General features: G+C 48.2%; 1 protein-coding gene across 1 annotated transcript; it reads right to left on the bottom strand.

Annotated features, from left to right (window-relative positions):
* Positions 1-50: 50 nt before the first annotated feature.
* KCTD17 (potassium channel tetramerization domain containing 17) lies at positions 51-7,767 on the bottom strand. Its single transcript, XM_017823372.1, is given in 9 exon segments — positions 51-735; positions 1,650-1,826; positions 1,828-1,946; positions 2,192-2,276; positions 2,999-3,124; positions 3,481-3,576; positions 4,492-4,583; positions 6,242-6,350; positions 6,960-7,767. Coding segments are annotated over 8 exon segments (978 nt in total). The 5' UTR covers positions 7,167-7,767; the 3' UTR covers positions 51-735; positions 1,650-1,682.
* Between the last annotated feature and the right edge of the window lie 4,542 nt (positions 7,768-12,309).

Below are 12,309 nucleotides of genomic sequence, written 5' to 3' on the forward strand. Positions count from 1 at the left end.
CCCCTTCTATCAGCAACGAATTCTTGCCACTTGAAATGAGAGGCAGCAAGGAGGAACAGACTGTGAATTTTATTCAGGAGTCTTCAGACACAGCAGTGAAGCAAACACCCCGGTCCCCAAAACAGCGATCTCCTGTGCTGGCTGACACAACATCAGGTACCTGGGCAGCACACCTGTCTCCTCCTCACCCTGCTGACACAGGGCTGCTCTGGGGGACAGGGAGGGAGGCATCAAGGAGCAATGCAGGTAGCCCAGAAAAGGACTGCGGCTCTGCATTTGCCCTCTGGCCATAAGCCCAGACCAACTGCCTGCAACAGCAAAAGGGCAAGGACTGGTCCTTCTGCAGTTGCCACCACCTCGGGTTCCCATTTGCATCCAGGGTGTTCAGGAAGGGACCGCAGGCTGCAGTGGCTGATTGCAGATGTCCCCACCAGGGGCCACTGTGACATTAAGGAAAACCAGACTGCCAGGCATAGGAGGGGGCCGTGGGCTCCAGCTCCTACAGCAGCCCAGAGGCTCCATGGAGCATCTGCCCTCCTCCAGGGCTGGAGGCTCAGGCCTCTGAGGTGAGTTTGTAAAAAAAACATGACTACATGTGAAGAGTGAAGGGGGCTGGAGGGCATCACTGTGGGGCAAGGGGCTGCCATACACTGCAGTACAAAAATAAAGATACAAACAAGAAATGAAAAGGCTGGAGTGTTGAGATCACATCCTCAGATCTCTGGCTTGTAACAGCTATAGAAGGAGAGAGAAAGAGAAATAAAATCAACAGTAGGGAAAAGAGCAACTGAGCATAGAGGGGAAAGTGAGAAACAGAAAAAGGGAAATGACAGAGGAAATGAGAACAGAAGAAAAAGAAAAGAAGTGTGGAGTGACGGTGGAAAAACAGAGCAAAAGGAAGCAAAAGTCCATGTGATTAACATACACTGACTTTTAAAATAATAACACACAGGTCCCACAACCATGGACAAGGAGGCTCTCAAAGAGAGGGAGAGAGAAATGTCAGACAGCTAATGAGTGCCCAGCACCAGGACAGATGGAGAGTGGCACTGAGCACCTTCAGTTTAACTAGAGCCCCACAGATTTCCAGTATGGAGAGGAAACCCCCTTCTAAAGGTTTCCATACCCTGTCCCACTCATGTCGGCCAGACAGCCTTCCTAAGCAGGAGGCAAAGCATAGAGGCTCATTCTGTTTGCAGCTGTGAGAACATCTGGAGTGGGGATTGGTCATTTCTGCTCTGCCTTCACCACCCTTTCCCACTGCGCTCAAACCCTGGCAGGGCCAGTGGGGGAAAAGCCCAGGGAAGTGGGAGCAGGGAGGGAAAAATAACAAGCTGCCTTCTGCAAACTGCTGGCAGGCAAAAGAGCTGCGAACGGCAGCCTGGAGGAGCGATCTGGCATGCGTGTCACGCAGACACGTGGCAAAATTCCCCCCCTTCCCCGAACCACCCCTGCCTGCTTTGCATTCATTTCCACCCCTTTCCCAGCTGCACTCTCCTTTCTGCTGCCAGAGCCTCTGGTCCAGAGCCATAGGATCTGCTTGGCAAGTAAAAACATACATAGGATGAGAATAGGTAGAGCCACCTTAGGGATGAGTCAACCTCCCCTCCCTCCTTCCCCTCCCCAAGTTCTACAAATCAGGGCCATACCCACAAGAGGGAAGTGAGTCACTCATGCAGAGCTCAGGCTGGCAGGAGCTGGGAGTGCAGACAGGTAACATACCTGCAGAGGAGGAAAAGTGAGGAGCAGAGAGAGACAGGACCCTGGGCAGAGACCACTCTGAGCCCTGGGAGACAAAGAGAGCAGAGGGAAGGATGCTGGAGGCTGGAGGCTGGCGAGTGGGGCAATGTAGGAGGTAGATGACAGTGCTGGGATGGACACGGAGGGGAGCAGAAGGGAGGGTCCGCAGGAAGAGAGTTTAGCGCAATCCCGAATAGATGGACAGTCTGCAAATAAAAATAAAACCATAGATAAACCAAACAGTTTAAAATACAAAGCAGCAGCCATGGTAACAGGTCTCCCCTCTCAGCTTTATCTCCAGAGAGACTTCAACTCCTGGAGAGGACAGTCCCCACACCCCACACCTGCTCTAGTCCTTCCCTGCTGCTAGCTGTGAGCTCTCACCAGAAAGGTGGACGGGTCTATGCCTGGGGGGGATACTTTTATCATTTTCCTCAAGGATTTGCTGCACCTTTCTCCTCTGCTTCTGCTTCTGCCTCTGCCTCTGCCTCCTCCTCCACCTCCTGCTCTTCCTCCTCCAGGTCCTCCTCTGTGCTCTGTGGCCCAGCATGCAGGACAAAAGGAAGAAAGAGTGGAGATACTTGCAAGATGACCCAATGCAGTTCTTTCTGACACACAGGGAATAAAGCAATTGTCATGACACTGGAATAAAAAGGGACATTTCCCCATGGCCAAGACAATTCTGGGTCAGGGAGCAGAGAGACTTTTTTTCCTCTGGAACATCACATCAGGGGTATCTAACCCACTTACAAGTGCTGTGACCCCACTGCCAAACAACTCTCATCAGTTGCTAGTGTTCCTTCCTCTATCCTAGATGTCTGCAGGATGTCATGCACTGCCACACATTTCTGTCCTTCCCTCAAAAGGGGAGCAGGAGATATTGGCCCCTTAGGCAAAGACTCAGAAAAATGAAAGAGAATGCTGCAAAACCTTCAGGGAAACAATGCCCTAAAGGCAGTGACACACACAGCATGGGCATGAGAAGGCATGAGGGGGATGTTAGAGTAGCATGAGAAGTGCCAGGGTCACTTGCTAAAGCCATTTGCTACACACAGCCAGACACCACCTCTCCAACACACACACTCCTCCTTTTGGGCAACGGGTGTAATGCCATGGTGCTGAACACCAGGGCAGGTCCCTGTATTTCACCACTGAGGTGTCCCATGGTCACAGGCGAGAGAGGAAAGAGAGAGGGAGCAAACAAGAGTGAAGGATCTCATAGGCAAGGGGAGCAGGGCCATAGCAAAGTTGATCTCACCTTGGCTTTGTGGCTGGGCTCAGAGCTTAGGCCACTGGGGGAGTTGTACAACTCTTTGGAGACCACACACAAGAACTCTGTCTGATCCTCATTCCCATAATTATAGGATGAGCCAATGTTCACAAGCTAAAAAAGATGAGAGCAAGAATCACAAGTGCATGTTCCTGCAAACATCTCGGGAGCAAGGCAGAAAGTCCACCATGCAGCATGGAGTCCAGTCCATACCCACAGTGGAAAGTCCTTATAACTAAGCTGAGGAGACAGCACAGAGAACCAGAAGTTAGCCAGGATGCAAAACAGTTTGGCCTCACATAGTATCCTCTAAACCTCTACAGAAAGGGCAAAAGAGAGCCAGTGTGATGGCTCAGTCAGTGACTTACCCAATATTCTCAAAGATGTAAGGAGTCTTATGTGGGGACTGTATGACATCCATGATCTTTTCAAAGGCAACTCCTTCCCACCCTGCTCCACCTTATCCATACCTGTTCAAAGCGCCATCCATCTGACATAGTGGAAACCATCTGAGTGAGTTCCTCTTCCTGGCACTGTAGCACACGGTAGACATGCTTAGGAGGCACCTGACAGCAAAATTGCAGAGCATGTTGACAATGGTCAGATGCAAAAGGCTGTTGCCCTCCTGCAGAATGAAGTGGTAGTACCCCTCCTGGACAGACCTGTCCTCTCCCCGAGTCCCAGGTGAAAGGAAAGTGGAAACCACAACCCAGCTTTCTACAGTGCTGTCATGAGGAGCAAGAACAACTCTTCTGGAAAGGAGGGATTGAGCAGAGTGCTTCTTGCATTGTCCTCAGAAGATATGGACTCTTTTGATGGAAAGTTTGCACTTGTCATTACGAAATCAGTTTTGCAAATGCTAGAAATGCTGATGGGGGTTTGCAACACTAAGTGACTGTATTGCTGGAGGCTTACAACCTGAGGCAGACATGATGAAAAGTGAGATAGCAGTCAGTGCTCCTTCAAAGACAGATTTTCAAAGGTCAAGACAAGGTGTGATTTTGCCACAGGGTTGGTTCCTGGTGACTCACTGTCTGCATTTAACTCTTTCACAGACTTCTCTTCACCTGTTCCCTTCAGGTTTCTCTACAGGTATCCCCATGCTCTTCACTGTGGTTACACTCCCAAGACTCCCCACACCAGAGCCCTCCTCTCCATGACACCTTTGCTCTCCTCACATTCTTCTATATTCCACAGCAATCAGCTTCCTTTTCCAAACAGCAGAGGAGCTGATTTAGTTTCAGGGCCTACATCCAGCATTACTTCTGGGGATGCAAAACAAGCCTGTAACTTGTTTATTGTAATTAAATTGGTTGTAGCTTGTCCCATGCAAGATTTTGATGTGTAGGGACCAGCACATAATCTCTAATTAGTTGCTCCTTTCCATTCCTTGCTGCTTCTCCCAAGTCTGCTCTCCCTCTGGACTCATCTCTCCCTTTCTACATTCCCTGCTTTGCCCACCCCACTGTACCTTGCCATACCTGAGTGACTGTGTAGTCCTTCTCCTCCATTCGATCCTTGATTATTCGGATCAAAGGACCAATGTTATAGAACTCAGCTTCTTCTAAGATCCCTGAGAAAGAGACAAAAGGATCATAAAGACAGAAAGTTAACCATCCATTTCCATTTTTTTTGACTTGCAAAAGATCAATTCTGAGCGTCCCAAGGTCCATAGGGAGAAACTATGCAGTAGCCTCACTTTTTAAGAGGTTTCCACTGCTTGAAATTCTTACTGCAGAGAATTGAACCTTGGCTCTCTGCATCATGTTTCTAATGCTCACCCCAATTTCCTTATGCTGCCTGCTACTACAGAAACAGGCACTGTCAGTGAAGGCTTGTGCTGAGGACTGCTAAAATCTTTCCCAGATAACTAGACAAGGAGAACAAATGTAGGCTCCAGCCTCTCTCAATGACAAGTCATCAAAAGACCCTGGGAAAAGCTAGTTCACCTCCTGGGACACTTGGAGTTACAGTCTGTGACTTCAGATGATCTTTGGCTCTCTTCCCTGTGCTTCACCTCAAAGCAGGTAAACAAAGAAGTGTTTTGTTTTTTTTCTCTATAGTGTCTGCATCCATCACCTCTCCTAAGGCTCACCTGTTGGCTAACAGGCCTTCAGGAAAAGGGAGGTGGTTCCCAGAGGGCCAGGGAGGAAAAGGTGGCTAGGAGCCAACATTCATATGTCCCAGGACAGTACACAGATAATGCAGGTGGGGAGATTGATCCTTCACTACCTGACACACTGAGACCTCTTTTGAGTTCCCCATTCAGCACTGAATTGTCTAATGGGTTAGTTTTATGCCAGCTTGTCTGCAGCAGGAACAAAAGGCAATGCGAAGCTATGAACTGGACTCCTGTTTATGTTTTAGATTTGATATTAAAACCTGTGGATGAACTCTGTCTGATGTCAGATTTACAAGAAATGTCAAGTAAGAAATATCTCAGAATTGTGCTTATTACAATCCTGTACCATTACTTAGATATATTTTTGGAATTACAACTGATAAAACAATTCTGAAGAAAACTTTCCTTGCTTTAGGTAAAAATACTAACAAACATGCAGAAATTGTGCTTGGCAAGGGCTAGACAGCAGAGCCTGTCTTTGGAATTGGCTCCTTATTAGAAACTGGCATCAAAAAATAACAAGGCATTGGGGACTGCTGGCTGGTAACACTGTGATGTTACCGAGTTATCCTATTGGACCCACTGTCAACCTCAAATGAGGGATTGCTTTGTCTGGCTTGCTTAAATGGAACTGCTGCAGTCCACAACTCATCAGAGCACAAGCAGCATAATTGCATATCACTGATTAATGACGGTCTTTATTACAGTTAGTAGAAGAGATGAGATTGGTTTTGTTTGGTCTTCTGGGTTTTCATTCCTAATTAGCAAACTTAATTATTAACAGAAAACTCAGTCACAGAACCTGGTTAAAAGTGGATCTGGAACACATGAAAAATGGTGTATTGAGACTGAGATATTGCCTACTTATGGTGACATCTCTGCTGGACAAACAGTCATGAAGTCACAACACTTGCAGGATGCTTTCCTCACCCACTCCAGTCTAGTAAAGGGAACATAAGTATGCTTCCCAAGAGCTGCAGGAACAGCTCTGAAATTCCCCCACATGAATCTCCAAAAGGAGAACAAGAGACAACACAGTTGACAAGTCCTGTCGTGTCCTGGCTACAGCAACAATGTTAAGCATGAGGTTTCTGAGCTCTAAGACTCACCCTCTTCAGCCATATCTTTATCCAGGACCAGCTTCCCATGACGGAGGAAATTCAGGATGGGTCCAAAGTAAGTGGGGTCTCGGTCTATTAGGTATGCACCAGTCTCATCCTAGCAGCAGAGATAAACCACGAGGAGAAAACACCCAAGGGAAATTTGTAACCAACCATCGAATGCCCTAGACTATAAGAAAATACAAATCTAAGCAAAAATGTCTACTATTTCTAAGATTCCTTGGAAACCTGAGAATCCCTAGCCAAGTCAGCCCAGCTTGGATTTTAACTCTTGTATTGATCTGCTCAGCATGCCCACCTCAGCAGGGATCAACCCAGTTGAAAAAGCCCAAAAATAGGCATCAGTCTCCTTGTGCAACTGTGCATACAGGCCTGGTGTGAGAGAGCAGAGATCCCCTAACAGGGGATGAGGCTGAGTCAGGCAGACACATCTGGGAAGTAGTCCCAGGATGTGGGGTGACAGAGAGGCAGGAGAGCAGGAACAGAGGAGAGATGGCCTCTCTTTTCCCCAGCTCCGGAAGACAGGTGCCAGGCAACAACACAGCAAGGTGGGATCTAGCAAGAGGAAATCTTTCCTGGGAAAAAGAGCAGGCATTCCTCACTCAATTGCTCCTGCAGCTGTCTGGGTCTGGCTCCATCCCTGCATCCCTCCAGCCCTCCCCATGCTCGGTGGGGCACGGTGCGGGAGGCAACCCAGCTGCCTTACCCGGTCCGATTGCAGCTCCTCGCCCTGGCACAAGCGACAGAGGAAAGATTTCTGCTCCCGACAAAGAGTCTGCCTGGTGGTGAGGAAGACGGTGCCCCCCACATTAAGCCTCACCCACTTGGCCTGGGTGCCAGCGGGTGGCGGGATGTCCCAGGTGCAGCGTAGCCCCACGGCGCCCTGCATCTCCTCCCTGCCCTCCATCCTCATCCTCACCCCCACCTCCCCCACGGCGTGCAGGGACTGCCGCAGGTGCTGCCTATCGGAGAATGCTGGGATCTGTAGTTTATCTGCCTCTCCCTCCGCAGCAGCCGTGTTTCTTGGGGGACAGGATCTTCCCTGTGACCACCAAGGGAATCCTGAGCGGAGGAAGGATGGGCGGTGGTGGAGGATATCACTGCGGCTATTAGGGGTGGGCAAAACCACAACTCCACAACGCTGACACTTCCTGGCTTTTCCCCTGTTCCCGTTTTCACAAGCCAAAGGCAGGCCAACACTCCGGAGGTGGAGAGTGTTATGCAAAAATCGTCGGCATTTATTTCCATAGACATCCTCTCTGGCTCATTAAAAAGTTCTGGGAAATGTAGTTTCGCAGGGGGGTGAACAAAAGGGTGATGGGAACTGTAGTTTCCCCAGCTCGCTGTTCCTGCAATGAGGATGCTGTAACGAGGGGGGCTGCACTGCACTACCTGACCCCGGCTCTGCTGCTGGTACTCTGTCTGCTTCCAGTCCCTGGTCTTGTCTGCAAGCTTCCTCGCAGACGGGAAAAACAACCTGCTTCCTGGCAGTCAGTAGATTAAGCTCCTCAGAGCTGCGCTTCACAGCATTCCCTTCAGGAGATCCATTACCCCAGGCTCACAGCTCAGTGCTGCATCAGTTGCCATGCTTTCTTGCAGCAAAATATGCAGTGGCCTTCTTGCTAACATATGTAGGGACACTTCTGGGAACTGTATCCTGGATCTGCATGAAGCGCTGGCAGGGGTCAGGAATAATTTTTCTTCCAGCTCAAAAGAGTCACTGACTCAGAACACTTCCCCCATTGTGCTGCTCTACCAGCACAAACCATGACAGGTAGAGACCCTCCTGCATCCTTCTCCTCTGCTCCTGCCACCTCTGTGTCTGGGCAACAGAGAGCTCAGATTTTAACTTAGCTCTGTGTGGAGTTTTACCTCTGCCCCAGGCACATATCACCCACTGAAGCCTATGTGCCAATCCCACAGTATGGAATCTAGCCCTGCCTCTGTCACTCGCTCCTGCCAGGCCGAACTTGGCGCTCAGCAGCCTGTGCCCCATGGGACTCTGTTCAAACACATTCCTGGGCATGGACACAACCTAAACAAGCTCTCTCTCCGGCAGCTCTGCTTTTCCACTCCCATCTAAGCACAGTCATGCTTGCCAGCAGCTTGAGCACACTAAGAATGGAAAGGAAAGGCCAGTGTTTCACCTCTATGTGGCCCAAAACCTTCCTTCACCTAAGTAACTTCCTGGCTTTTCTTTGCCAGGCAATGCAGCACTGCAGAAATGCCATGGTGCCTCGCAGACACTTTATTGTTCTTGCATCTAGAACTTCGTGTCTTTTGGGGGGGGATTATTGAGGGAAGAGGCTGTGTAAAGAGAAACATTATGTTTTACTCTTACATTCCTTTTCTTCTTGCTCTTCCCTCCTCTTTTACTTGAAAATTACTTCCTTTTATTACTACAGGATATGAAAGCAGTGCCACCCTTCCCTAAATCATCCAGGGTTTCCTTCACAAAGACTGCACATGTACTTTGCTCCTTCTGTGAAGGAGTGCAAAGAGGAGAGAGAGTATAACACGGAAAAGGTTTGAAGATTGCTGACCTTTAGCTAATTAAAGCACAGGAACAATTCAGCTGCTCCAGGGGGTAAATTCAAATAATTTTTAACCAGCACTAGAGTGACGTATAGCAGAGAGAGGATGAAAAAATATTTTTGCCTACCTATATGGGGCAGACTCTGGCCAAAATTCGTGCTCAGACCTTGGGCCAGTCTCCACTGAGCAATAATGTGCATCAAAGATTCTCAGATTAATACTGACCTGAGCTGAAACATCACACGGTGCAACACAGCTCTGGGCTGTCAGACTGCTGCTCTCCTAATTCTGGCTCCAAGTCAAACCTTGGCAAATTGGAGACCTCTGCCCTGGTGTGTAAGGAATGCAGTCTGTACTGGCTGCAGCTCCAGCACAGAATTAGGGTGAGGTCTGTGCCTCTCCGATATGAATGCAGCAGTTGGGTAGCAGCCTACAGCCCCTTATCTCCCCCTCCAAGAAATCTGCCCTGCCCTAATTTTTTTCCCTCTTTTACCAACGGTTCACCCTCCCCTTTTCCTCCTCTCACAGCCCCTCACCCTCTTGCTCCTTTTTGGGTCCATCTTTTGCTCTCAACACCTTTTTCTCCAGCCTCTCCCATGACATTGCTGCTCATGAGTCCAGGATGGTCTGTATTCAGGGCACAATTTCGTCCATCAAAACCAGCCTCCACCTGTGGTTGACACCTCAAGTCTTGCTTACTCTAGGGCCATGGGTTGAGCAGTTAATTGGTAAAGAGGTATATTGTGAATAAGGAAAGATGTCAATGAACACCACTTCCAATACCAGAACCCTCTCTTCTGCAACATACAGCACAAAATTTATTGTAAACTCACCGGGGCAGGGATTTCCCCACAGTATGTGGAAGTTCTCTTTAGGGAGAAGCCAGTCTGTGGTGAGTTACCAACTGAAATGCTCCAATGAGTTGGTGGTGTGGGCTAAATACAGACCTGATTGCACATCATCACCAGACATAGTTCTGAGAAGCAACTAGCGTGCCCTTGTTAAGGTCCATTAAAATCAAGCAATAGAACGCAGGAAAGGTAAGTTTAAATAATCGGTGGTGTTCAGTCAAAGGTTGGGCTCAGTGATCTTGGAGATATTTTCCAACCTGAAAGTTTTATGATCCTAAGGCTGTTCCTCCTGCTTTGATGATAACTATATATAAAACACATCACAGAAACAGAAAAGAGCAAGCAAGAGCTTACATGGGGCTGTGTGATTGTGTAACACTGTAACACTGCTAAGTACCCGGTGAAATCACAGGGACCATTGCACAGACACACTGGGAGCAGGAAAAACTTGACAGCCATTGAATACTGGACTGAACAAGAGCAGGAGAACAGAGCAGAGGGTAAACTGAGAGTTTCTTGGTTCAGCAGCCAGCAGGCTTGCAGTGCAATCCTGCAAAAAGCTACACACACTGCAGCGCTCTGTACTTCCATTGCAGCCTGACAAGTCAGCTGTGCCCATGGCATGTGATGCATCATTGACATTGTGGAGCTGCTCTTAGGGAATTGTTGTATTGTGGAGCGGCAGTGGGAGCAGGTATCGCCGTGTGTTGGCATGGACAGTGTCACCACTCTGACAGGCTGGGAATACATATCTGGCATTATGTGGCATGAGGAATCAAAGAAGAAACCAGGAAGAATTAGTCAACATGTCCATGTAGGATTGGTGCCACTCTCTTTTCTATAGGAAGTGGAGAGGGGAGGACAAGTAATGCTCTGACATTTTGCCATTAAGCCAATATGAACAGGCACAGAAAACTCCCTGCACTGGACTTGGACGTGGGAGGAACACAGTTCACTTGCAGACAGTAGAGCCTTGCTCAACAGCTAGCTGAGCCAGGCATATTGGAGCAGAGAGAAAGGCCCTGTGGCATGCAGGCGAGCTAATCTTTCTCCAGCTCCTTGTGCTGGATGAGGTCTGTGAGCAATGTACCTTTAGTGTGTAAAGTCTGAGTGTATATGTGCATCACTCGGCACCTTTGCTGGACGAGTGCTGGGAGAAGGAGAGAGAATGGTCATGTAGCACCCGGTTGCAAGCTGGGACCAGGAGAGATGGGAGGAACATGAAAAATCCCTGTAGGTAACAGCAGTTACCATTGCTCATGCAGGGGTTGGGACAGTGGTGCTATAAAGAAGGGCTGCTTTAGAATCTGGAAAAGTTTGCAAGGGAACAAAAAGTTTACTGGGAAATGAAGTGTGAAATAGTGCAACCTGACTGCTAGGCAGCAGTAGGGAAGAGAGAGGAAGGCAGGTGACAAAGAAGACATGTGAGGAACAGTGGACTGTGAGATTACTTTTGACCAGACCAGACTGTTTTCACAGAGTCCAAAACTCTTTCAGGACAAAAGTATTACAGATAGTAAAATTTATCAATAAACCAACAAAGAGTTTAGATGCTGGCCTGAGATTCTGAAATTTGTATAGAGAGCTGTAAAAACTCCAGTCTCAAGCTAGCCACAGGTCAGTGTGACCTTCCTCCTACATCATGGCTGTTGTTTAGGCTACTTATTGGCCACATGAGCCCTATTCCACCAAAGATATGCTATTCCCATTTCCCTGTGGCAAATTTTCCACAGGAAAGTAATGAACGTTAGTAATTCGCGTTGTACCAACCTCTCCCCAGCTTTCAGTTCCCATGGGAAACCCACCCACTGAGTCAGGAACATAAAGATCTGTAGAACATTTATAGTCCTGGTGCAAGTCCCCTCAGCTGTTCCATATGTCCAGTAGCATCTGTTATGGCTCAAAATAGGTTTTTGCAGTCTCCAGGCTTTGAAAACATTGTCTTGGTCTTCACAACATTCCCAGTGCTTTGCATGCATCACAAGAACAGCTCTCAGCTAAAGGAGAGAAAACATCGGAAGACACTCTTGGATAGATTTTTGATACATGATGTAACAGGGCATACCCCAGAAAGACAAAGTATCTTGCTGTGGGAAAGCAGTTCTCAATTTCTGCTCTGTGAGGAAATCAAGCCAAAGCTTCGCATCTGGTAAAAGATTTGCCAAAAGCTGGGAAACTGAAGAATCACCAAGACTATGTAGCACAAAATTCAGCCTGGAGAAGAGCGGTTGAGTATTGCCAACCTTGGCACACATACCAGAGAGGAGGAAGGGCCCTGCTAGATGTCATCCAGCCACACAGTCAAAATGTAGAGCAAGGGGAAATGGAAACTTTTAATTTAGTTTGTGATCTCCAGGTGGATGGATGGCCTGTGCCACACAGCTCCCTGAAACACAGACGACAGAGAAAAGCAGCTCAGTCTCAAGAGGAAGCAAAGAGATTCCCACTGATCCCAAGGACTGCTGGGTCAGTGGGAAAAAAGAAACATAGTGCTTAAGCTGCATTGCCAAACATTCTGGAAGGACAAGCAAAATCCAGCTCCCTCCATCCATTGCAAATGATTAACAAAGTATGAAACAATATGTCCATTTTCTCTAACAACTAAAATCTGCTGGAGAAACAGAGCAGGCACAGCCCTCCAGTTTGTATTTAGGAGCCTGGCCACATATT

The sequence above is a fragment of the Lepidothrix coronata genome, unplaced genomic scaffold (assembly GCF_001604755.1).
Source record: "Lepidothrix coronata isolate B3197 unplaced genomic scaffold, Lepidothrix_coronata-1.0 Scaffold102, whole genome shotgun sequence".
Taxonomy (NCBI): domain Eukaryota; kingdom Metazoa; phylum Chordata; class Aves; order Passeriformes; family Pipridae; genus Lepidothrix; species Lepidothrix coronata.